The sequence below is a fragment of the Sylvia atricapilla genome, chromosome 8 (genome assembly GCF_009819655.1).
Source record: "Sylvia atricapilla isolate bSylAtr1 chromosome 8, bSylAtr1.pri, whole genome shotgun sequence".
Lineage (NCBI taxonomy): Eukaryota > Metazoa > Chordata > Aves > Passeriformes > Sylviidae > Sylvia > Sylvia atricapilla.
The window spans coordinates 29,593,529-29,620,593 of record NC_089147.1 but is presented as its reverse complement, the minus strand read 5'-3'; the positions used below and the strand labels follow the sequence as shown (position 1 = coordinate 29,620,593).

The following is a 27,065-nucleotide window of genomic DNA, read 5'->3' as shown; positions in this document are numbered from 1 at the left end:
CCCAGTTCATGTATCATTGGGCTGTCAGCTCATTCTTTGGAGTTTTGTCACCTTCTTGAGGGTGACCAAAAAAACCCTCCTCAGAGTCTGTTGCCTAAGAGAGAGGATAAACTGGGATACAGCAGTGTTGGGTTCTGACGCCTAAGGTAGTTTGGTGCTTTTTAATCTAAATCCACAGAGAAATTATTCACTAACAAGATTCATTTGACAGAGTTGTGTCAATCTCCAGTTATACTCAAAAGCTCATCAAGCTCCCCGTGATTTCTTCAGTGCATTGGAGCAAAGAGTGTTTTAGTAAAGAGACACAAACTTTAAAAGACTCTTTTGTTGACCAAGCAGGCCTGCTTTACAATATAAAATGAATCATAAAAGATGTTGCTGTTACCTGTGTTGTAATTTTAGTTTGAAAATAGTGAGGTTTATTCTTTTTTTTTCTCCTTTCCTCCTTAGGAGTGCCACAGTAAGAGAAAGACATGAAGTATTTTTAATGAAATTCTGCATTTGATCAAGCTGCTAAAAATGGATGTGAACATTTTCTCCTGTGAGGTAAGTATTGACAGGGAGAAATAAAAGAAAACCTGACTCATTTCACTTAGTGTTGCCTGTCACTACTGCTCTTCTGACCAGCAGCTTTTGAGTTATAACATCTGTGTCTTGGAAAACTTTGTACCGAAGGTCTTAACTGAAAAGTCCTACAAATAATGGTTTGATTTACACGATTAGTCAGCTTTGTTCTGATATTCCAGCAGATAAATGGATAAAGGCTTGGTGTTGCAGGGTTGGTAATGAGCAGCTCCTGCACAGAGTAGCTTTTGACCCAGTGTCAAGCTTTTTTCCAAGCATCAAAGGAACGGAAGCTGTTAAGTCTGATTTTCAGGAGTGAATACTTACACAGACTGTCTGCAGGTGCAGGAAATGAGGGAGATCCTGGGATGAAGAAAGAGTTTGTACCACAAATATGTAGGTACTTTTCCATGCATCCAGGCAGCTTTCTGAGTTCCTGCTCTGTGAAGCCTAGGGAAAGGTGGGGCTTTTGCCAGCCTGAGTTACAGGTGTATATTTATATTGCTTTTGTCAAGTGCCACAGCCAGATCTTCACAGTTCTTGCAGTAAGTATGTAAGTTAGTAAAACCAAATACGTGTCTTTAATTTAGGATTGTGGGAAGATTCGGCTCGTAAGGAACCTCGGGAGATCTTAGAGTCAAACCCTTTACTCAGAATTTGAAGTAGTCAATGAAATTAGGTCATTTTTACCTATTGGCCTTCTCAGTCTGTTACATGTTCAGAGGTATTAACAAAAGATGAATTTACAGCTTGCCATATGTGTTAAATGTACATTATAATAATGCAGATAAGGAACATAAGATGCTATTAAAAGTTGTCAGAAAGGAGAATGTTTGAATTAAGACAGAATTGCACAGGAATAGTCTGTTCCTCTGAACAAAGGAAACGATAAATCTTTGATGTGTTCATTTGTTGCAATTGCAAATGAAACCTCCACAGGTCAGCTAACACTGACCCAATGACATGCTGCCAGTATTTTCAAGATGGGTTTCCTGCAAGAATTACCCCTTCCCAGGCATCTCTGGGGAATCTATTTATTTACTTCCTCCTGTAAGCAAAACTGCTTTCTCATAATAAAAGGAAGGGAAGTGAACACGTTGCTTATCCTGTCTGAAACATGCTACTGAAACATTTCCTCTGAAGTATAAATATTTGTTCATGGGAAAACATAGTGACAATGTGAATAAAAATAAGCATCTTTTCAGGAAGCTTAGGGAGCAATCTCTCCCCTGGGCTCTAAAAGTAAACATAAACCAAACATCCCTCCTCTCCCCATCATTATGTACTACCAAGTAGAACATTTTTCATGTGAGCTCTAGGAGTAAATACTTCCACTGTTTTGGCCAGGGAGAATTATACAATGAAGGGGTTAATCTTGCCAGGAGAAAGACATTTTAGCATTCAGAGCCTCATGGGAGGGTCAGTGAAGTGAAAAGACACTTGGTTTACTTTGGATTTATGCTTATCTCAATGTGCTTTAAATTGATCCCTCAAAATTGGTAATTTAATAGCTTTATTAGTCACATTAGTAATTTTATGAGCCCCTTTCAGGACATTATCAAAGGCAAACATATACTTTGTGAATAAAAGTGGAAGTAATTTTATAGGTAATGCAGTTCCTGAAAGCCAGTATACAGTATTACACATATGCAAGTTGTGATAAACCATATGCATGGTTTAACCCCAGCCAGAAGCTAAGTACCATGTAGCTGCTTGCTTATGTACCCCAGGTCCATGAGAGGGAAAGGGAATCAGAAAATGTAAAGCCCATGGGCTTAGGACTGTTTAGTAATTGAAATAAAATATAATAATCACTGGAATTAAAAGAGAGAAGGGAGAGAAATAAACCCCCAGAAAAACAAGGTGTGCACAATGCAGTGGCTCACCGTGTGCTGGCTGAGGCCCAGCCTAGCCCGGAGCAGCACTTGGCAGCTCCCAGTCGACTCCCCCAGTTTATATATTGGGCATGACCTTTCAGGGTGTGGAATATCCCTTTGGCCAGTTTGGGTTACCTGTCCTGGCCCTGCTCCCCCTGGGCTTCTGGTGTCCCTGTTCACTGGCAGAGCAGAGGTACTGGAACGTCCTCAGTTTTGAGTGAGCACTACCAAGCAACACCTACAACATCAGTGCGTCATCAGCGTTCTCACAGGGAGTCAGAAACACAGCACTGTACCAGCAACGAGCAAGAAAATTAACTCTATTCCAGCTGAAACCAGGACAGTGATGCCATGAATTATTTATTGTGCATTGACTGATCTCACCATCAAAAAGTACCTAATGAGGGAAATGGCACGCCCAAGAAGCCAAATATCTCTTTTCAGCTCTGTTCCCTGTGTCCAGCCTTGCTTCCCAGACTGTTTTAAAATGAATTTCTGAGTAACATGTACATTTAGCTCGTGTAGCTAAATTACAGAACAATGTTCTCAGGAACTTCCACACCAGTTCTTGTTGTTTCTCTGATTTGGTCTCACTTCTCAAAGAGAATATATCTGCAGGTCTGAAAAAAGCTAATTTGTGGATGGGTGTGTGCTTGAGTCAGAAAATGCTACATCTCTGGAAAGTGTGTCTTTGTAGATGTATCATTTGCTCCTTAATATCCTAGTCATAGCTTATTTGCTTCTGGGCTTCTGTGTCACTTAAGGCATTATGAGACAAGTAGTAGTAAATTTAGCTGTCTGGGTAAAGGAGCTACTGCTCTCTGAGAGATTACTGTCTTCACAGTCAGTGGAATAAAATAGCTACGTGTGTGATTGCCTCTACAGAGCAATCTGGCACTTGAATGTAGCTGACAATTCAGAATGGTAAATACAAAGTTCTGGACTGTGCAAAGCCAGCAGAGGGGTGAGCACCGTGTGTGCAACAGTAACCTTCAGCAGAATTAAATTTATCAGGGGAAATTTTAAATTTTAAAACTGCTTGAACTAGTTCTTTTCAATCTTATGACTGCTTGTGACTCGAGATTAGAAATGTGGGAGACTGCCTTGTGTGGGTGGTTCAGGTGAGAGAGGACGGGCAGTGTTGCTGTTTGTTGCCTTTGATCTTTGTAATTAAATTTATGTTCTCTAGCACTGTTTATCATACTGTTGAAATCCATGCTTCTAACTTTATCATGGAATTTCCTGTGCTTTACATAAAGGAGAATGACTGTTTTTCACACCACCTATGCAGAACCAGGAACAATTAGTTACAGTTAGGTGGGAAAGGAAGAACGAAACGATGCAGTCCTGAAATGTCCATTAATTCAGGGAGCTTAAGCATCAAGGTACCCAACCTAAGAAATTGAAGCTGGGATATAAAATCAGTGCTGTTATATCATAATGTTCTCTTGCCAGCTGGAATTACCTGTCTCTCACACTTCTGGAATATTGCTCACACTTCTGGAAGCAAGGGCCTAGCAGCCTCAAAATGAGGATTTGCAGTAACAAAAACATAGTATGGTAACAGTACCTGAGCTTTAGCAGCTTTTTCTTTTCAGCTGCTTTGTCAGTGGTGAAATTTGCTTCTGCATGGGCTCCTAGGTGTATTCAGCATGGGCAGGTGTTCCAGTAATTGTCCTGTGCAACAGGTACAGTTTACACTTGAGATGGGTGTACATGTTGTGGGGCCTTATGGTTGTCCATGTTTCAGCTCTTGATATATGGCTATTCCATAACACTTGAACTTCCTGAATTTGTCTCTTCTATTTCAGACACATCTATTTGACTGTCATGTGAGCTTAGGACAATAATGTAGATTATTGGTCCCTAAATACAGAAGAATGTTTTGTAAAATACTTTCCAGTCTTCTAAGGAAAAGACCTGTGGCTCAGGCTTTCCTTGACTGTCTCCAGTCTCTTGACTGCCTTGACTGGTCCAACTGTCTCCATTGAATTTCTCCACGGGTGAATTTTGTTCTTTTAATTCTCTTATGTGTTTGCAACAGTACTCCCCACTGGCAACACTATAATTAAGGAACTTTTAACGTTTCTCTTACTATAAAGTTACATTATTCTTTTAGCTGTAGATCTGAATTTCAGCTAAAAGCCTAATGTAAAAAATCGGAATTGTGGAGAAATGTTTATCTTCTGTAACAGATGCAGTTTGATGACATTTTATTGGCAATTTCTTCTGTAAATAATCCGTACCTTTTCCTGCAAAAATATTTTGGGGACAAGGTGTGGGAGGAATTTATTTCTCTTGAGGATTTTATAATGCTACAAAATGCACCCTGCTCTACCAATTTTGTCAATATATATGGGAGTAAATAAGATTAATGCCTTTGTAGTTCTCTTCTACATTTACCCAGGAAAAGAACTCTTGCCTGGCTCAGAAAAGACTGTAAAAAAGTTTAAAAATAGAATGCTACATGTCTTGCTATTTATTGAAAGAGAAGAAAAAACCCTGCTAGTGGAATTCATGATGCTTTGGCAATATGACTTTCGAACAATGAATGGATGAGAAGTTTCAAGACACTGGGACATTTTTGATTTTGTTAAAGTTCCCTGAATTCCTTATTAGCTTCAAAACACTGCTGCTGGTTCTAGTTTGTTTTTAATTTTACAAAGGTATATTCTGTTCCTGACACATTTAAATGCTGCACTTGTAAGTGTAAGTGTAATTGGAAAGTGATGTCTTCTACTCAGTACTTTGCAAATTACACAGTATACATGCACTCCATTAAGCCCTCCGATTTGTGCCTAATCTGTAGTTCAAACCTGTGACAGTGATATTTTGGCAGGTCCTAGAAGCAGTGTCCTAGACCCTCTGTGAAAACTGCAAATATATACAAGAAGTATGTAATTTCATGGTTGATAGCTTTTGAATGGTAGCATTTAAAAGAACAGAATCCTTCTCTGTAACTCTTCCTAATAAGTGTAATTAGGGAAGTCTCATCAAGCAGCCTGTGGTGAAACATGCAAACTGCCTTCATTGCCTGCTTCTTTGACTTGGAATCGCTGGTGTGTGTTTTCTTGTATGGATCACTTGTGTGCATTCTTCTGCAATTTCTGCAATAACCATTATCCTTCAGCTGCACCCTTTTGCTAGAATTTATAGGAAGTGTTTCAGGGAGTGAAAGATATCCATCAGAACCAACCCTGGTAATATTCTTTCTGCCTGTGGTTTATGACCTTAACTCATTGGGGAAACAAAAATGTGGTAACTAGATTTGTTTAAATGTATTGAAGTAAACCACTAAAATACATGAGTGGTGTTTGGACAGTAGAAACCTCATGTTCATAGAATCCTGTCTAACCCACTGAATTTACTGTGTTGCAAAAATGCAGGCTTTGCAAGACAGTCTTTGCTAGTGTTACTAAATCATGTCAGTAAACTGGTGTAAGGTGGTGGTAAGAGGCACAAGGTCTTACCTTCGTGGAAAAGCTGTCTGTTTCAAAATATGAGTGGTTCCAAGGTATAAAATACAGAGGATGTAACAGAGTGTGAGTTTTGGTCTTGAATTCATAAAATCCCACTGTTGCTACTGTGCAGAATCACACTGTTCAAAATGAATGAAGAATTGTACTGTAATCTTGGGGGGGATTGTAATCCAAATAAGTACTCTCTTTGAACAACCTGGTGAAAAAGTAGTGAAGTTACAGGTGCTTCATTCATTTCTGTTTTGTTTCACCTACTTTAAGTTATCATCTTTCTGAGACAGGCATGTAGCAACTAATTCTGTGGACTTTTTCTTCTTGAATTACTCTCTAAACTGAAGCTCAGAGGAGTCACTGGAAGCTTTTCCTCAAGTTTCAGAAGGATTTATATCAGACTCTTAAAACCATAAGTGGGTCTTATTTTTGTGTCTAGCTTGCTATGGGACAGAGGTGCAGAAGAGTAAGTTGTAGCTAATAAGGCTGTTTCTCTAAGATCAGTGATGATGAGATTAAGTTGCCTTTGATTCTTCTACTTAACCCTGCTCTCTTGGTTTGACAGTGTATAAAGATCAGAGTATGGCTGGTGGCTGCTGTTCTTGTATGTAAGCAGTGATTCAGAGACCCATAAGACTAGGCTTTGGCAACTGCGAAAAAGGTGACAAAATCCACTTTGCTTCTCTTCTCACCACCCCTACCTGATGTTTTCCAGTTTCTGTAACTTGGGATCTGTGTTCAAGAATTGCCCTCATGATCTCTTCATACCACCAACATAAGCAACTCCAAGCAGGAGTGACACATTCTTGCAGAGATCTCTATTTGTGTATTGTTCTTGTTGAATTTCTGAAATCTTTGACCAGTGTTTTAGCTTCTAAAATTTGGTCTTCATTTTTCGTTCTCCTGTGTATAAATCTGCTAGGCTTTTAATAGGTGATTTATGCAATCCTCAAAAGGCAGAAAGAGCATTTATAATGCTTGGAAGAAAAAGGGCTGATGCATTTATGTGTGGTTTTTAAAGCTCAATAGCTTAGATCAAGAGTTAGAAGCAAAGACTGTGTATGTCATTGAAAACCTCCTGCAGTTGTACTATAAAGAGGTTTCAAGTCTCTTCGAAACTTATTACTCAGAGACAAGTGAATTTTGACTGATCTACATAGAGGAGAGGTGGAGACTGACAGCTAGCCACCAGGTCAGACAGACAGACAGAAAATCTTCCCCAGCAGACTGTTTGCTGTGACTCTTATTTCATCCCACAAAGGAGTTCTTTCCATTCCATTAACATCTGATTAGATGGCAGAAACATTTTAAGAAGCTCTGAACAGTTATGCAGATGCCAGCATTATTACTTCCAGATTCATTCCCTTGCCAAACAGCAAAATGACACAGTCAAGAAGAAATCCTCCTACTAGTCAGTTTTTTCTATTTAGTTTTTGTTTGGAACTGTTTTTTAAAGCCAATTAAATCTTTTGTATCCATGTTGTAGTCCTGAGGAGCTAGAAGTGTGGAATATAGCAAATGCAAGCTGTTGCAAAATTGCTCCCATTAGAAAAGATTACACATGTGATACAAAACTCTGCCATAGAACCAATTCTTAAAACAGCCTTGTCCTCTCTGGGTTGGGAACGCAGTGAGCCATAACTCTGCCACTTCTTCCCTTGGGAGACTTATATAACTGCTCAGCTGTTTCTCTTGCTGTTCTTCTTATTAAGCCAAAATTTTGTTTTGCTTAATTGTGTCCTGCTACACCTAACTTGCAAACTGGGACTGTTCAAGTGAATCCGTTCCCTTTTATGACCAGACCCCGCAGTCTGTAGAAAGAAAAGGGCGGCAGCAAAGGCACTTTCTTGGAGTTTAAGGAGCCACCAGAGGGACTGTGGCAGCACAAGTGAGCAGGCTGGGACATACCTGGCTCAGCTGAGCACCCTTCCAGCAGCGAGGGACGGCCACATCCAGGGCTGCCTGAGGCTGAGTGCAGCGAGGAGGGCGAGGGCAGGGGTTATTCCCTTGTGAGGTGGCTTCAGAGAAACTGTGCTCAGTTTCAGGCTTTGCAGTTCCAAACAGAGATTGACCAACTGAGCACAGTGCAACCAAGGGCCACTAATACTGTGGGGAAACTGAAACCTGAGATAGACACAGAGACACTGGGGGAGCTGCTTATCTGGCCTGGAGAAGAGAAGGTTAAGAGGGCATCTAATTACTACCTCAGGTACTCACAAGGGGTTATGGGGAAACCAGATCTCGCAGCTGTGCAATTAAAGGACAAAAGGCAGCAGTCACAAGTAGCAGCAAGGCAGGTGTAAAGAAAAAAAATTCTCACTGGTTGTAAAAAAAGCCATTTTCATATGAGTGGCTAAGCAATGGAACACGTGGATTGGAGATTCTGGACTGACTGTCCTTAACCAGATCAAGCTTTGAAGCTGGCTCTGCACTGAGGAGGAGGTTGGACTAAATGGCCTCTGGAGGACTCTTCCCACCTAAATTGATATTCTGTTTTGGAGTGACATGGAGAAAATCAAGGTCTTGTAATTAACAAGATTAAATATGGAAGCAGGGAAATGGAAAAGCCAATATCCTACACATAATTAGTCTGAACACTAAAGCATTTTCAAAATATAACCCTCTGAAAATAATGTAGTTATTTAATTTTTATTCCAAGTTATAAGTATTGGCATTTTCCTTCTGTATGGGTTTTCTTTCCTGTTTACTCAGCTGTTCAAAATGTATGCCTATATTAAGCCTTCTATATCCCTTTTCTAGTGAAAAAGAATGGGGAAATAAAATTCATAGGGCAAGCCACTGGTGCTATGTATCATTCACAGAATGCTCTAATAAAATCTGGTGCGCTGCAGGCTTCTTAAGCGATGGTGGTCTTGCACTATATTTAGTATTCAATGAAGAACTGGGAAAAAAACTAACAAATAAATGCTTAGTGGTCTTTGTTGGTGTCTGATGAACACGGTGAGGGTATCATTGTGATCATACATGGCTCCATGTCTGAGAATTAAGACAAGTGTGGGATTGTAGGAAAAGGGATGCAACTGGCCTAATCAATTTGCATAGCTGGCTGAGAGTAGATGTTGATGTCACTAAATAGAGACACCTTACGTCAAATGCTAACCAAAGAGAAGAACAGTCTGGGTACAATGTACAATAGTTTTGAAAAGAAAGCTCATTAGGAATGCATAAGCATTTGGCAAGGGTACATCACAGCCCTGAATGCAAACCTTTTAATAAGGTTCTTCTCATTTGTGGAGAAGAAAATACATTAAAAATTGTATTGACAGGAAATTAGTTGAATTTTATTTCAATGTTTATAGGATATATTCTTACATAATTTTATTCAATGCATTTGTTCTCTTTATGATTTTTTTATGGATAAAATCTAATGAAATATATCCTAATCCATTACAAAAGTAGTTAGAAATTATTTTGATCTATCCAACATCACTGAAGTCTCTAAGCCTAATTGTGGGGAAAAAGTAGACTTCTGTGACAGGAGCTGGGTAATTCTGGTATTTTAATTCACATGCTTCCAGTTGGCTGAGACTACACATACCACATACAGTGGGTGGATGGTGGAGTCTATAACTGAAGTGCCACGTTTCCTGATTTTGGTTGTACCACACTCACTCATGTTCACTTTGTATTGTTGAAAGCAAATTTCATGGACTGTAGAGAGCACCTTCTGTCCCTGTGAAGTTGCTTTACGCAATGTGGACCCCATATAGGACAGTTTACTTACTCTGTTTTACTTAATTCCTTGTGCCTTTGAATTATTTCCACTAACATTTTTAAAATCTAAACATGCTCCTAAAGTCTTCTAATGTGAAAGGCCCCTGCATTCAAGGATAAGGGAGAGAATGAAACTCTAGGATGTCCTGTACTATTTGGTTTTGGGTTGGGACACCCCCAAACTGGCAATGTCAGACCTGCCCTCTTTTAGTGAACAAGTCCAGTTCTGTAACTGTCCCTGCTGAGCGTTGTTGGTGTAGCTTGTCATAGGAAACTGCATTTGTGCTTGGGTGTTACTACCTAAATCAGAAGGGAAATAATCTCAGTTGTCCTGACTTAAAAGCTTGAGTAGGTCCTCAGAGGGAGCGAAGAGCCATGTCACTACATTTTTAAATTTTCTTTTTAAGCAGACCATACCTAGACCTCTAATACAGGGAATAGCCCTTGGGTCTGGGATGTAGACTTTCTCAGAATGCTGATAAACAGAAGTGTAAAATCTAACCCCCAGAGTTAGATCAATCCTCGGCAGATGCAGCAGACCTAGATTGTGATGGGATGGTGAGAAGCATGGGCTCCCCTTCCAGAAGAGTTTGTCAAAGAAGCTAAACCAAGTGCCTGTAGTCCCTTCCTCTTGCACTTCCTATTGTGCTTGATTGGTATTTTTTCAACCTGTCTCCTCCTGAGCCTTTCTCTGGTGTCTCAGGAGTGCAGAGGGTGGAAGGGCCTGAGGGCACTGAGCTTCAGCGTTTCTGAGCTGGTAGAAAGTTTCTTAAGGAGTTCTGCTAACACGGCATGTTGGAGCAACCTCTGGAATTAAATTGACTCGCAATATCCAGGAGTAGAAAGGTTATTTGTAAACTCACAGTCTATGCACAAGTGATGCTCTCTCCTGATGTTTTTTTAATCATCTGAGAAATATAGTCTCAAAATCAAAAGGTTAGTTTAGCCCCAGAGTAAAAATAATACATTCGAGCATACGGGGTTGTGAATTTACGTCTGTGCTTTCAAATGCATTTTGTAATTTAGCAAAACTAAGATAATTCTAAGTAGAATTCTCCATGGGAGTGAATGAATTTTTTAATTATTATTTTAGTTGGTTTTTTCTCCAGTTCTTCTCTCAGTTGTGAGATAGTGTTTAAAGCACACAACTGAGCTGCAGTGACAGAGCTCGCTTGGCAGCCCATAAACATGTTTTGGAAAGCTGTATCGACTTGGCAAAAGCAGACTGTAGTTAAATGCTACCATGGTCCAATGCCATGTCCTTTAGGATTGCTTGCAAAGACAGAGCTTATTCCCTTCTTCCTTCCCCTCTAGCTGTTATTCCTCCCTGAAAACAAACAAATGAAAATGAACAATCCAAGCTGACTACCTGGAATACTTAAACATCCAAATGAGTAAAACTTTACCATTTGTGGATTTTTAATGTTTATGCAAAGTCAGTGGGAATAGTTGTGGTTTATTGCTGTGCTTTCTTGTACCAAAGCCTAGAAGCTGTCAGTTGCTCTACACCCTATTAGAGATGCATTCCAACCACTTCTCAATGTGCCACTCAAGTTTATGGTCAAAACTCAACTGTTTGTTTAAAAAGTTTGCTAAAATGTAAATATGCTTTCATACATGATTATGTATCAGAGAACTGAGAATTTCTGGTTGTCCTGGAGTTTTATTTTATACTTTGCTGGAAAAGCTGCAATCTGAATTACGTAAGAAGTTTTATGTTTGTGGTGGGAAAGCATTGAATGGTAAAAATTGCTGTAGATGGTCATTAAAATGGAAATGAATATAGTAGCATGTACTTACTTCCACAGCAGCAGAAGCCTTTATCACCCTTTGATGAAACAGGAAAAAGGAGAGAAACTTGAGACCTTTTCTATGTCCCCATCAAAAGCAATGCTCTCTTTCTCCTTTTCCAGTTTTAACCACCTGACTAATCTTTGTCATTGGTGTATTCTGCTAAATTTACTATTGTGCTCTAAAAATAACTCTCTCTTCCTGTCTTTTTTTTTTTTCCCCTGTAAAGAAGCTCTGTAAAGAGCTGGGAATTAGATCTAAAGGTTTGTGGGGTTTTTTATTGGCTTGGTTTGCGATTTTTTTTTAATTGCAGTCCAACACTTCTTGAGTCATGGCAAGTCTGGTTGCTTTGTATCAGTTTTCTCTCATGCAATGCTAATTTACCTGTTCTCACGTTAACACTGACTGTTTGCAGCAGTAATAGTCTCACTATTTTTAACAGAGATATGGGTTCTAGCTCTGCTTTGTCTTCAGAAAGTGATCATTTAGACTGTAGAAAAAAGGTACCAATAAGGAATTAAAAATTGCCATACTGAAACAGTTTAGTAAGAGGAATAGCTTTTGTATAACACTGCTTTGCTCAGCCTCCTGAATTGAGTGGGATGAACATGAGGGTTTTTTGTTTTCCTAAAAACTGTGTGTCTGAGAAACAAGTGAATGCATGGGGTTGTTGTTCTTGCACAGAATGAAAAATTTAGCCCTCATTTGTGGAGAAGAAAAATTCCCATAGAACTTGAAACTTAAAAAACAGAAAGTAATTATACTATACATTTGAAATCTGTTGACCTTTTTTTTTTTTTTTTAACTTTTTGTCGCCTGCATTGCCTACTTGATATACCTTTGCTTGTAAATAGATGTCTGACTGAGAGTTGTTTTAGTTTCTGATGCCTGTCTTGTCCATCCAAACTGTGCAAAGCTAGGAGAGGAACACTTAATATTTGCCATGATGCACTTTGTTCTTCTGCCCCTAATAGCCTCCTTTGATATGAAATTGCAAACTTTAATTTGTCCTGACATAGATGTACTCAACTGAAAATTGTTGCAGTCTGACCTGGTTAATGTAAGTTTGGCTTCTGGGTATTTGAAAAATATAAGTAATTGACTATAACCAAATGCATTTGGATACTGTTAACCTGTTATTGGTACAGATAACTATTCTTGTAAGTGGGGTTTTAAGCAACTTCATAATGTTTTCCAAAACATTATTGTCTTAATGCTACGAGACTGTGCAATGTGTGAGTCCAGATTGCTGTAAGAGAATATTTTTTGAATAGTGACTACTTGTTAAATAGTCACAGCTATGTCAAAAGCTGTCCTTAGCTGCAGCAATTGTGCCTGTGCCCCTTACTGGTTAGTGACAGTTTTGTTGATGTCAAGTGGTAAACGAAGAGCCAGAGAATGATTTAGCAGGGAGCAGGGTCTGGATTGTATCACACAGGGCCTTGAGCTGCTTTCACGGGTTTGAAAACACCAAGTCTAGATTGTCACTGTAAGAGGAAGGGAGGTTGGGGTTTAATTGTGATGTGTGTTTTGCATGAAGGCTTCAAACATTAGCAAGAACAGAGAGAAATGATTTCAAAAGATAGCAGCAGTGCCTGCAGTAAGAAATCGCATCCCCAACTTAGGGCATCATCCAGGGAGGCTTTCAGGACCTTTGCACTGTGTAGATATTAACAATATTTACAGTGCATACGTATAAAGATTGCGTATGGGAGGTGTTGCTTTAAGTTGTTTCGTGTCCGAGCTTTTACCGTGCAAGGCCATGGGCAGAAAATCTCTGCCGCGGGCCGTGGGGCCGGGGCGGGATGTGTCCGGCGATCCCCGCCGGGGCCGTGGGGCAGGGGCGGGATGTGTCCGGCGATGCCCGGAGTGGGGCCGTGGGGCAGGGGCGGGATGTGTCCGGCGATCCAGCCGGGGCCGTGGGTCGCTCCGCCGGGCGGGCATGCGGGGGCGGCTCCATCCTCCGCCCCTTTACGCGCGGCCGCGGTTTCATGAATGAAATCCAATCGCCGCGCTAAAATTAGCCCGCGGGGCTGGCGCGTCACGGCTGCCGCCGCCCGAGTCAGCGCCGCAGGGCGGGCCGGGCCGGGCCGGGCGGGGAGCCCACGGCGGGGCCGGGCGGGGACGGCGGCCCGCGGCGATGCCGCCTCCCTGCCGAGCCGCGCCGGCTCCGGGCGCTGCCCCGCCGCCGTGAGGAGCCGCGGGAAGGGGGCGCGGCGGCGGCCGCCACCCCCTCCGGTGCCGCGGGCCCGGGGCCAGCCCCGCTGCGCGCACCCCGGCCGCCGGGCATCCCGCCCTCCCGGGTAGGTCCCGCGTCGCCCGGGCGATCGTGCTCCCAGCTGCCGGTGTGCGGGGCCGGGGCGGGCCGGCCGCCAGCGGCTCCGCAGGGGGCGGGTGGCGGCGCCCCGCGAGTCCCGTTTGCCCGCAGGTGCCCTCCGCCTCGTCGGGAGAGAGCGGGAGGTGGTGGCATCCTCCCCTCCTCCGGGGACAGAGAGGGCTGAGTCCTTGATGAAGCAGATCTGTCTGGCTTCCTTTTCTAGCGAGGCCACGAGGTGCAAGGCAAAAATAGAGGAGGACGATGTGTACGGGAAGCCTCCTGGCGCTTGGTACCTCTGAGTGTCATTTAGTAAAAACCCGAAGGACATCTTTTCCCTCTCTTTTTTGCTCTCCTTTTTCTTTCCCCCTGCTGTGTCTGTGGAGTCTGCTGTAAGTTGCTCTGACAACAGCAGGAGGCTTTTTGGGGGTCTTGTGGCACAGATTACCAGGTGTCTGTGTCGGGACCTATGTGTGGGCCACAGAAAGGGGCTGTAGAGACAAACAGTAGTAGACTTTTAATTTGTTTAGTCAACCTCTAGTGGGTACTGTGTTATCTGACATCTAAAGCAAAGAGAAATCCATCACTGGAAATGTGGAGGCAGACTAGGTGGAGGACTTGCTGTCTATTGGTCAAGACACTACTCTGAAGGCAACAATATACTTGTTTTAAAAATGATAATAATAAAGAAAGCCCTTGAGGCTCTGCATATGGTCACAGCAAGAGCAAGGAAGTGATGCCAGAATAGTCTCAATGACTTTGTTCATCCTCAGTTTGTGTACTATTTCAGGACACACAGCTGACTTGAAGCCAAATGTTCAGCTTGAGCTGTAATAGCTTGAGCTGTAATAGAAGCTGAGGTGAAAATTAGCTTTTCCAGTGTGCTTAAGGGGGTCCCTTAGCTGCTGGTCTTTCTAGGCAAAAATAATGCATGTGGGGAGAAACTCCACGTTGTTAGGATTGCTCTGAAGAGTTGTCATGACTGCTCAGATTGGGTAGTAATATTTCAGTACATGGTATATTTCAGGATCAGGAGCCACACTTCATGGAAACTGAATGGTTTAATTTCTTTTCAGAGTGTTTCTAGTCCTCTTCCATTAGGTTATGATTTCTTTCTGTGCTTGTTACATTTGCACATCCGATTATCTCTCTCAGATATACAATGTATCTACATACTATTAACAGAAGAAAAATGAGTTCATTCAGTAATTGTGCTAGGGTTCTTTATCTAAGTGATGTAATACTTAAGGAGCACAAGATCTGGGACAGGCTCAGATACACAGAAGTATGTTTATCCAAGAAGAAATAAACATCAGTTTTAGCTCTGGGAAGCTTTCTAAAACTCCAAGCTTCATAAATACTGTAAAGCATTAGGCTGAGAGGAGGAGCTGATCACTTGACCAGTAAATCCTGATGTTTGATTCTTTGTTAATACATTTTATTTGTTGGGAAAATGCTTAAGTCCTGTATCCAGATGTTACCCTGTGCTGAAGGGGATGAAAGGACAGAGAAGCCTTGAAGGAGGAGAAGCAAAGGAGCAACAGGTGTTTGACATGCTCCTCCCTTGCTCCCTTCCGTTCTGCCAGAAAAGTATACAAACATTGTGGAGCAAAGTATGTGCTTGGGAAGGAGGAAAAGGAAAAGCTCAGGCATCCTTGCTGCGTACAGCAGACTTGCAGAGCAGCTCAGAGGCTGAGTGATTGTATCCGTGGATCACTGACTGGGCTTCCATAAAAGAGCTCAAAACTTTCTGCTGAAGGAGTGAATGGTGCATTGGTGCATCTGCAGCGTGTGGTAATAGCTGGGGCTCTTTGGCATTGCAGACAGGTCATGAAACAAAAATATGGATTCCTTTTGCCTCCCATCCAACACTATTCTGCTTTTCTGTTTCCCCCTCCTTTCTGTCTGACATGAGACACAAGATAACAATTTCTTTCTTCTTTTCAAATTACTTTTTTCTTTGCAAACGAGTCTCTGTGTGGCACTAGACATTACAAGTAAACCCCCCATCTATGTTCCTCCTGCACTGTTCTGTTAATGTTGCTGGATTTGCATTTGAGACATAAGTGCAGACCTTGGCCCATGGTCTGAAAATAGCATTAACCTGAAGTCTGCCATGAAGTGTTTGCTGTTCCAGTCAGTGTTTAGGTCCTTGGGTGGGTTTTTCTTGCTGTTATTTTGAGGCCTCACTCTCCTTTGAGAGTTTCCTAGTGGTAACAATGTCTGGGAATGAATAAGATCACATATAATGTCTTTCTAAGATCACTGATTAACAAAGAAGAGAATATGTAAGAAATGTCACATGAAGTTCAAGAAGCAAGTGCTGGATTCTGTCTTTTGGAAAGAGAACAAGTACAGAAAGTGAATTTAACAGCTCTCTGTGCTAAAAGGTCACCAGTGTCTCTGGAATATTCTTTGTTTGTAGCTCTAGTGAAACTCAATTAATATTTTCCCCACAGAAATGCACAAAAGTTGTGGGAATGCCTTATTTGGTGGTTATTGTTGTTATTCTTTCACTACTATTGGGAACAGGATACAGTGTCAACATCTGTTTTATGCATGGGTACAATCATTAACAACCTCTACTACAGCATCAGTAGTTTAATACTTTACAAGCATCTTAATTACATAAGAGTAAAATCAGGCCTTCGTGGAGTTTATTACCATGAAACCTAGCAGTGTCAAGTCAGACTTTTCCAGGCACCCACCTTCCTTTAAGCTTTGAGTTTTATTTGGTATCGCAGATACTCTTGGACGTGGTAGTCACTAAGGATTCAGCTGCAGCTTTGCCCCAGTTCTGTTGATCCAAATACCAAAGCAGGAATCAGAGCACCTGATGCTCTGTCTACAGTGATGGTTCATATGATGCAGTAGCAGGGGACTCGGGAAGGAAAAAACTGGTGCTGAGGAGCCAGTGTCCACACTGCACACAGCTCAGAGACAAAGGGGGTTACTTCAGACTGCCTTGAATCTGGTCCCATGGACTGAATGCTTATCACGGGTGGGTGGCACACCATCCCCTTCAGGATTCAGCTTATGCACTCTGGCTGCACCTGATGTGAACCAAACCATGGAATATTTGCTTCAAAAATGTATTCTTGAGCTGAATTAACATGCTATTAGTGGTGCACCCTTATTCAGCTCCCGCAGCATTATTTTCTGTTGCAGAAGGAGGACTGATCTGAGGACTTTGTGCATTTTATGGGTGGCTGCTTTAAAAAGTGCCAGCTGTTTGGTGATGGTTATCACTATCAATGGGTATTGTCCATTTTTCAGGTACTGGGTTCTCAGCCACTTTTATTCATGTCAGCCACAGTTAGTTTCAGTTTGTGATGATGTGACAGATTATGACCCACAGCAATGCTGGATTTTGGTCACTGCCTAGTCCCTTGTGTCTGCTATGATTCTCTCTGGTGAGTGGAATGAGTAGTCAGTTGTAGCCGGGTACATCTGGAATCCTTACAAAATGCATATCAAAGCTGAAGTGCCAGGCTTAAATCAGTCATGTGCCAGCTGTAGGGTTGTTGCCCCCTTTCCAGGGGTAGGTCCACGATGGGCACTGTTTTCCACATCTCTTTGCACACCAAGAAAGAAGCAAAAGGAGGCACAAGGGACTGTCTTGTGGTAGTGGCTTGTTCTTGGGGTAGACTCTGGAATATTGGTGACAGGAGAGGAGTGGCAGTGCTGCAGGCTCTGCCACCGTGTAAAAAATTCTCATCCCAGATTCCCACGCATGAGGTTTCTGAAGTGGTTAAATGTCCTTCACCTGCCATGTGGATTAATTTCTAGGGCAATGATCTCGTCACAAAGGATATCCCAAGGTATGTCACAGGTCAAAATAATATGTAAGCTGCTCAGTGTAATCAGCTTGTTGATTTCTGCCCTTCAGGTCTTTCAGAACTTGTCAGATAATTGACATAGCTGAAGTCTAATGCTGAATTCTGCATTTGGGTCTCTATTTGGTCTGATAGACTGAGCCTTTATAAAACAAAAACAGGTCCTTGTGAGCTGCCTTTTTTTTTTTTTTCTTTTTTTTTTTTTTTTTTTTTTGCGGAGGTTCAAGAAAATCTGTTATTGTACCTAAAATTGAATGTTTTCATTCTCAGCTATTACTGAGAATAATATATTATTTATATATAGAAATATAATAAATATAATATTTATATATTATTGCGCTGTCTGCCCTCAGCAGAGGGCAGTCTGTTTTACAGACTGGTAAGAATTTGTGTTTTACTAGTATCTCTGATTTTTGGGCTCTGAGGAAATGCTCATTCTTACTGATCAAAAAGTTTTGTGTCATCACAGAGGTAGGTTGGGCTTGATGAAGCCCACTAATTATTAGCCCCACTAATAATTAACAGAAACAAAGAAATTTAGAGTCATGCAGGCAGAGAAAGAGCAGAGTGACAGGTATCTGATGCTGGAAACCAGGAATTGTTATTCCCTGTCTCTACAGTTTCTGTGAGGGTTGTGGTGATCATTTGACTGAAAAGTTTTCTAGCAAACTTAGAGACATCTCTTCTGTCTTTAACTTTACATCATCATTAGGGGCTGCTCCTTTCATTTCTGCATCAAGCCATGGTCAGTTTTTCACTCCCTTTAAAACTTGAGGGATAGAGTGGGTATTGTGGCAGCTGAATGGGAGCTTCTGAGAACTTCTGTCTTTAAAAACTAAGAGGTAGCATCAAGAAATGAATCTGATGCTTATTGATCAAAAGCTGACCTGAAAGAAGTTGGTTCAGGCAAGCCAAGTGGAATCTCTCTTGATGACAGCCTCAGTGTTTAACTTTTCCTGCTGTAGCAAATTTTAGCAGCATTCTGAGGGATTTATTTCTTTGTTGATGCTGGTCCTAAGACATCTCAGGATGGAAGAAAAAAGGTAGAACCAGGTTCTGCCCTTGTGGAAGAGAAAGGTATTTCTGTCGACCTGCACTCTTGTGGGCAGCAACAGCCAGGGTTATCTCATTTATCACCTTGTGCAGTAAAATACTTCTGTCAGCCCTTCTCCTTCTACCCATGGGAGAGCCCAGGGTCTCACATTTGCAGTCAGGTCAGCTTTAGAATATAAGAGGTTTTCTCCTTCTCCAGTCATTGGTGTATCTGTTGTTTTCTTCTGCTGGTGGACCAGCAGGGTAAGTAGGTGATAAATTCCAGAATTAATCTTGAATTTCTTCCTTCTGAGGTAGTCTCTTCAGCCGTTCCATGTAAACTGCCAGAACTTTATATAATAGCAATAGGGTAATGCTGCTTCATCCTGGACAAGAATCCAGCCTGATAAGGCTCATGTCCACCTTTGTCCCCAGGTGACCTAGTGATCTGATCCCACCTTGAGTCTCCAGCTGTTCTTTGTCGCCAGCTAGTTCTTTGATGCTGACCAGGAATAGTTTTCCTTTTGAAACCAGTCTCCCCAGCAGGCCTCCTATGATTTAATAAAATGCCAATATTAAGGTACACCTTGTAAAAATTGTTTTGTGATGGTTTTTGAGCAGCTGGTAGTTTATGTGTTGCTTGATCCCATGTTGTGATTAATTCACAATTATACTTGGCGAGGCCCTAAATTCATTGATTAAATTGAGCCAAACCACAAAACAGCCTTTTGGCCCTTAAGCTTTCCCCAAATCAGAGCTGTCTGTGATTTCTACTCTCTTGCATGAGTGAACACCAAGGTCCCCTTGCTTTGTCCCCTGGCATATCTGTGTTATTCCACTAAAGATTCTGAAACAACACATGGTGGGTTATACATTGAGAACGAGCGTTTCTCATGCTCATGTGCTCGTTGGTCCCTGCCAGCGTGCTGGTGTCCTGGGATTCTGCACTGCAAGGTAGTGATTTCAGTGCCTGAAGAGCTTGGCATTTTGTATCTCCTTTTTCAGTTTCCATGGTTGCAAGCAGTAATTTTGCAACTTGGGGATGGAGGCAAGAGTGTTGCATAGTCTTGTACATTTTTTTATATTCTTTTTGACATGTTATTGCCTAATGGCTCTCTGAAGGAATCACTCCAAAACCATACTAAAAAACACATCTCCAGAATAGATTGCAATTTGAAGTAGCTACAAATGCACTTTCATATTGTTTCAGGAAAGTGTGTTTTCTGGGGATAATTGTTGATGATCTTATTGCCTTACTTGATGGCCTGAGTTTTTCAGATAATTCCCATGCCCACCATTCATATTAAGCTATATTAGACTGTGATGTCTCTTTCCATTAGATTTCTTTAGTAAAATTGTGACATTTTAATTGTGGTTGGCACCTCCTTTTTCAAAGGAGTTCATGGTGTGCATGTTTGGTCAGATTACTTGACACAGGTTGAAATTACTATTTTTTTTCCCCAATGGAATAGCTTGAAGAAAAAGTCCACTGAGCAGGCAAGGTTCTTACATTGAACTGAGAATGACAAGGTTCTTGTCATTCTGAACTGTCATCTGAAGAGTTTCCTCTTAGCACAAGTGCTAAGTAAAATGCTTGCTTTGAGGGGTCCTATAAGTACAGAGCTAAGAAGTAAATGGCTGCAGGGTCACCCCGTAATCACTGATTAATCTGGACAATCTTAGTGATTTGTTTGTGGTGTCTTAGTGATTTGTTTGTGGTGTTTGTGGTTTGATTGTGTCAAAGAGAAAAGGGTTGATAATTAGATACTGTTCTTTGAAAAAAAATCTTGGTTATGTTATGTATATGCTAAGTGAGGATTTTAAACATCTGGACATTTCAAAATGGGCATTTAGAGATCCACAGGGGTGGATTCCTCATCCTCCAAGGGCAACTCGCTATTTGGTTTGGATCTTCATCCAATTTGCTTCTAGCAGAGAAAAATGCAATCATAGCTTTATATATATTCAACTGCATTTTTAAAATAAGTTCATGGTTATGATCTGATTGTCTATTGCATATGAATACACCTACACTAGTAGAGAGAGTTAGAGGGATTGTGTGTGTCTGTTGTGTTTAATCTGTGTACCAATGGACTCAATAATCAAGTGATGTGCTTCATCTACGGATCTTTTGGAAAATTTCTCTAGAAAGAGAGTGTTTCATTATTGAGGCTGACCAGCTTGCATGCTATGGCAACCACAACTGTTTTATAATGATAATAACAACAACTCATTTAGCAGTGAGGGAAAATTAAATGAAAAACCAAGCACCCCACAGCATTTTGAGGTGAAGCAACAGAAAAAGAATTTGGCAACCATAACCATCTGCAAGCCGTGGTTCAAAACAGTAGCCTTATATTTCGTTGGAAATAAATCAGCTTTATTTGGAATATTTCTTAACTGCTAATCAAATGAATGAATTAAGTGGTTTTATGGTAGATCTTGAGTCTGCTCACATCTCCTGTTTTTTTGCCTGCCTGTGTCTCCTCTTCATCTCCAAACAATCACAGGTGATAATGTAAAAATAGAACATCCTAAGAGATTTTTGAGATCCTGTGTTATTCTTACGGGTATTTTTTTCCATTTCCACCCATCTGCTCTTCTTTCTTTAGAACTGGATTAAGCAGCTGAATTTTGTGCTCCTTTCTTTTGGAAACGATGATTTCTGATCAGACCTTTTCCCTGGTAGGTTCCTTGCTGCCCCTCATTTGATGGCCTTTCTGTCTTTCTCTGGCTTTTTTTGTCAGTGCCCTTTCTGGGAGTGGACACACTTCCAGTAACTTTCCTCATAGTTTTACCCTGCTTTGTTTTGCTGTTAACTAAACTATTTCTGGTTGCAGGTTGGTTTTAGCAAGTTTTTCGTTGATCCTAGAATGTTACGCTTTTTTTTAACCTTTATGTGCTGCTTTGTTCTTGTCTAACCAGTTTAGTTTCAGTTCCAGTTGGTCTTCCCAGATATTACCAGACTTTCAGAGCTCAAATCTAGCTGTCTTATTGTTGTTTTTATCTTAATTCTAGTTTTGTAAATACATGTTCAGCATTTTTAATCAGTGTGATTATATAATAGGTTTAGCACCAGCTTAACCTAGAGGCTACCTTAAAAAAACTAACTGTGGCTGTATTTTTTTAGATCTTGTATGTATTCCTGGCTTTAATCATTCCAGTAGCCAGAAGGCATATGGCTACATTTGTAAGCATTTAATCAACTTGTTTTGCTAATTGTTTGTACTGTAATTTGGTGTTAGCATCTGGTTTTACTTGGGGTGTCTAAAATCTGTCTGGGCTTCTATCTGTCAGTCTTTTCAGAAGCTATTTCTGCTTTAATCCCTTCCTGAAAACTAGTGAACAATATTAAAATTATCTGCATTTTTAAAACATAGTAACATTATGGTCACTGGAGAGTATTTAAGAACTTTCCTTAACATAGCCACAGAGTTCTAATTTTGTTTTTATTGCCAGTTTATTTTAATCTCTGTCCTGTACAGTATTGAGTCATGCTAAAAATATCTTCATTAGATTGCCATTGATCTACAGCAGGGCATTCAGGCATGCTGTGTCTGAGTCCTGTGACAACTTTGCTTTAATTAAGTTATTAAATATATTGGAAAATTAAAACCCCAGCAATTTGTAATTTTTTTGTGTTCCTTTCCTAGGATTCTCAGATAGTTGCATTGATTTACCGAGTTACTTTTATCTAGATTTTCCTGTTAATTTTAAACTGGCTTTGTTATCGTCTTGGAAATTTTTTAAGATTCCAGACTCTATACTTAATACATATTTTGTGAGTGATTGAAGCACATTTTTGCAGAACTACCATTTAAGGACTTTGGAAGAATTTTAAAATCAAACTGTTATATAATACCACAGCTAATCTGTGTAACAGCATTTTAATGGAATATTGGGTTGGAAGAAAAATTGGTTTGGCATCTCTGACTGGTAGTTTAAAACCAGCCAGACACACTGGCTAGCTGTGCTCCGTCATTTTGCTTTCTAGCCTTGTAAGCATTTCCACATTCCATCTGTGATGTCTAGTCCATGCATGAATAAAATATGAAGTAATTTAATACCACATAATATGTCAAGGGGGTGCTGTTTATTCTCAGGCTTGAAACTTTAAGATCACATGCTGAAAGCTCTCGGGGTTTTGATACTCATTTGGGACCCTGTCTGTGAGGCTGTGGTGTGTGAACATGCCATATTCTCTGTAGTGTGGAGAAAAAAAAAAAGTATTGTTTTTGTGCTTTTATTTATATCATGACTGTATTCTTCCCGTGGATGCTGAGGAGGAACAAGGAGTTGGCTCTTGGTTCTCTTCTTGTGTTTGGAATCACAGAGAGGGTACAGAGCCCATGGCCATCCCAGATGTCAGCCTCATGGCAGCTTACATGCAGCAGGCAGCTGGGGCTGGATGGCAGACAGGGAACTGGAAGCCTCTGGAGTGCTTTCCCTCGAGACTGGCAGGCTCGCAGCATGCAGGTTACAAGCCAGGTGAAGGGATAAAGGCTGTCTCTTAACAGCTTTGTGTTCTTACCAGTGCAAACCCCCGTGCTGACAGAGCAGGTCAGTGTCACGAGGCCGTGAGGGATCCTCTGGGGGGGTGTGTGCTCAAAGCCATGCTCTTTGCTCTGCATCTGGCAAATTGCAGGGCTCTGCTTGTGCAACCATGCACTTGTGCCAGGATGTGAAGTGTCTGTGCCCATGGTTCAGTCTCCAGTAGGGTAACTTCAAAATGTATTCTCATGTGCTAGTCTGTGCTGCAGCATGTCCAGAAGCATTCAGTGTCTGTAGAAACATCAGTGTGACACAGTAGTGGCAAAAATCACTCTTGCACCTTATCTGTGTCATCCCTAACTCCTCCCTCCCCACGTAAATAAAGATTACAAATGTGCCTTAGACATTATAGCTATGAGCACACAGTTCACACTCAAAATTTTATCTAAATGGGTAACCTTCAGTTCTAACAAAGACTTTTGTTTCTTGGTGTACATCAGTTTAAATGATGAAAAAGAATACAGGTAAAATCCGTGTTTGACTAGTAGTTACTAAACATGTTTTTTTCTTAAATCAGAACATAGTGCCTCTGACAGTGAAAAATGGACACCAAAATAGCTTGACTCTTTTTTTAAACAGCCTGACAGCTAATATATAGTCTATATTTAAGTGTGAATGAGATGTGAATATTAAAAAAGGCATTAAAACAAGTCATTTGATTTCTTTATCTGTAGTGCTTTCTTCTCAGAAAAGAGGACACCATCACTCCAGATGATGACCTGTGTTTTGTCAATTAAATTGCTGTAGGTTCCTTGCTGAAATAATTATTAGGCAAGCCTTCCAGAAAAGGTTTGTGACTTGCATTTTCCCTTTTCTCCCTCCTTGATTACAATTCCCTGGCAGAGACCAGATTGCTCAGCAGACTGCTAGACGTTAGAAAACCAAATTCAGAGATACCAAGCTATGATCCCACATATGAAAATGACAGACTGTAGTAAACATGCATGAGTTGGTTTTAGTTTTTCAAATACCCATTTTTTCTGGCTTGCCTTTGTATCCAGGCATTTGTTCAATATATTGCCATAGAATATTTAAGGAAATAGTTTCAATAATAACTTTCCATGAGGCCAGTATCTTCAAAAAACTTCTTCACTTTCCATCTCATGTCAAAAAGAATTTCTAGGTAAAGGTAAGTACATTTGCAAGGTCCTGCTTGCCTCTTTGGTTTGTTTTAGTCCATGGTCTGTACAAACTTCTCCATGGACAACTAAAGAGTGTGTGATACTTGCAGGATATAATGGGAATTGTGGTTGTATAGTGAACAGTCTCTGGAGTCATCTTGCAAGTGAGTTTTATTGTGTGCTAAAGCCATCTGTGTGACTTGCTGTTAGCAATATTGTCTGGACAGCCCTAAATCAAATCCTGACTGGGTAGGATTGCAGAAGGCAGGTTTATACTGGTATCCTTCAGGTTAAACCCACTGACGGCCAGGCATTTTTTCCTCCTGGCATAAAAAGTATTAGGAAGAGGTAAGTTTATGCTAGCTGTCTTGTTTCACCAAGATCTGTCTTCTGCAAACAGGCTCGTGTTTACAGAAACCGAAGTGAAAATAGCATGTGAGCAGCATAAAGCTGCTGTGGTCCAAATAGTTGTGTATTTGCATAACCAAGCAGTATTTAAAGCACTGGCTGGCTTGCTTTGGGACAGTTTACTACACACTTTCTCGTAAGAGTTTGTTGTCTCCAGGCATCTGTCAAGAAGTGGAAGTAAAAGGCTCTGATTCTAAACAGCACTGTTTTCACAAAGAAGTAGAAAACAAGTTTACCTGTCTTGTTCCAGTTTTTGATAAATGGACATTGACATGGACTACGAAAGACCCAACGTTGAAACTATCAAGTGTGTGGTGGTTGGAGATAATGCAGTGGGAAAGACTCGTCTGATCTGTGCCAGAGCCTGCAACACAACCTTGACTCAGTATCAGCTGCTGGCAACACACGTCCCGACCGTCTGGGCCATCGATCAGTACCGTGTCTGCCAGGAGGTAAGGACTGCAGGTGTGCAAAGTGTGCAGCACACGCTGGGAGGTGCTGCTATTGTTTATTGGCAAGCCTTCCCCTGCCAGGATGCTGCAGTGAGCTCACAGGTGTTTTACGAGTGACCTCTACTGCAGACATGGTCTGGTACACCTCTTGTTCTGAAGTAATTTCTCAAACCTATTTTTAGGGTGATAAATGTTCTGCCTGTTCTATACATCATCTGGTATTCTGCCTGTTTTACTACATCATTTGGTAAAAAACTGCACGACATAGACCCTTGACCTAGTATGTTTTGGACCTTTTGATGGGATGAATTAGAAAAGTCATTGTTTGATGGAGGGACAGAAAATGTTCTGTGTGTTCTGTTCTAGGTCCTTGAACGCTCAAGAGATGTCGTGGATGAAGTGAGTGTTTCCCTCAGGCTGTGGGATACTTTTGGGGACCACCACAAAGACAGGCGCTTTGCTTACGGGAGGTAAATTGATCCAAGCAAAATTTTAATAAATACTTGTACTCAAATTTTAGGGTAGAAATTATTTGCAAATCTGAATTTTGAAAAGCAAGGACTTTACAATCACGGGTATTCATGCTCCTGCCCACTGCAAAGAGGATTATCTGCTGCAAGGATTAAAAAGATATAAATATTTAAAAAGCAGCATAGTTTTACTACGCTACATTTCCTTGAATGGCCTGCTAAGCTCTGTCAACAACTGTTGTCCTATTTTGAATTTTAAAGAACAGTCTCCAAAATAAGATTGTAGTTTCACAAAACATGAGCATTCTCTACCTGTATAAGCAGTGTTTGATATAATTGCCTAACAAGCATCAAACAGGGAGGATATGTTGGGAAATATCACTCTCACTCAATGAAATATTTATTTTATTAAAGCCTGTGATGTTGAATGGGCAGCTAACCTCTTGAGAGCAGAACCAGATTCATGAAAGATGAGCCTCTTCCATATTTCCTTAATTAAAGCTGAGGTTTTTCTTCTATAAATATAGAATGTCTGCTAGTGAATCAATTAACCCTGGAAATTCTAAAAAAATGCACACATAATAAATATGTATTTAAATTAATGTGATCTAGATTTTTCCAGCATAAATTATATGTGTGTATATATACATATAAATATATATATATGTATGTAGAAGTTCAGCACAGTTTCAACAAGAACTGAAGCCAGTGATAGTCTTTCTGGTTTGTTTAATTAGATCTGACCTTGTGGCAGTACAGACAGCAGAACAGCTGTATTAGGCAAATACTGAGCTGAAGGTGGGTTTTGGACATAGATCTTCATAACTCACATTGGAGAGGTCTCAGTCCTCACACATTTTTTCACCTTGTTGAACTTTTTCATAACCTTTTCATATCTGCTTCAGTCCCTGCAGTTGTTCAGACCTTTGCAGACAGACACATTTTTTTTTTTCCAGCTGGGGATGCCCTTTGTAGAGTGTCAGCCCCAGCTTTCTATTGCATGTGGCCAAAATGTACTGTCTTGCAGTTTTTCTTCTCTGTGCTGCCTGATGACACAAGTGACTTTGAAGGAGGATGGCCTTTTCTATTCTCTACCCCTTAGAAACACTACAGAGGGTTCTGCTGGTTGAATCCACCCATTAAATTTTCAGGCTGTAGAACTCTGTGTGTTTTTACAAACCCTCCTTTGTGTACAGCACTGTACACTGTACTGTTGAGTTTTCAGAGTCACGAATTACCTGGAATTTTCTGTCAGGAGCTGAAGTGGCAACACATCTGGGCTGCACAACCTGTACCATTTGTAAATAAGCTTTGTGAGAGAAGTTATGGGCTTTAAGGTAATATTTACCATAATATTTAGTGCTATTGGAAGATGTCCATAGATACTGTTTTACCTTGTGGCAGCATGTGGAGGCTGCATTGATAAATTTGGATATAACTTCAT

The 27,065-nt window shown here is 40.9% G+C and overlaps 1 protein-coding gene across 1 annotated transcript in view; it reads left to right on the top strand.

Moving 5' to 3' along the window:
* RHOBTB1 (Rho related BTB domain containing 1) overlaps positions 1-27,065 on the top strand; it is a 50,016-nt gene that overhangs the window by 3,910 nt on the left and 19,041 nt on the right. Inside the window, exons 2-4 of the mRNA XM_066324237.1 lie at positions 451-546; positions 24,950-25,151; positions 25,518-25,621. Of these exons, the coding sequence (XP_066180334.1) occupies positions 24,960-25,151; positions 25,518-25,621 (296 nt within the window). The 5' untranslated portion in view covers positions 451-546; positions 24,950-24,959. The remainder of the gene's footprint in view (positions 1-450; positions 547-24,949; positions 25,152-25,517; positions 25,622-27,065) is intronic.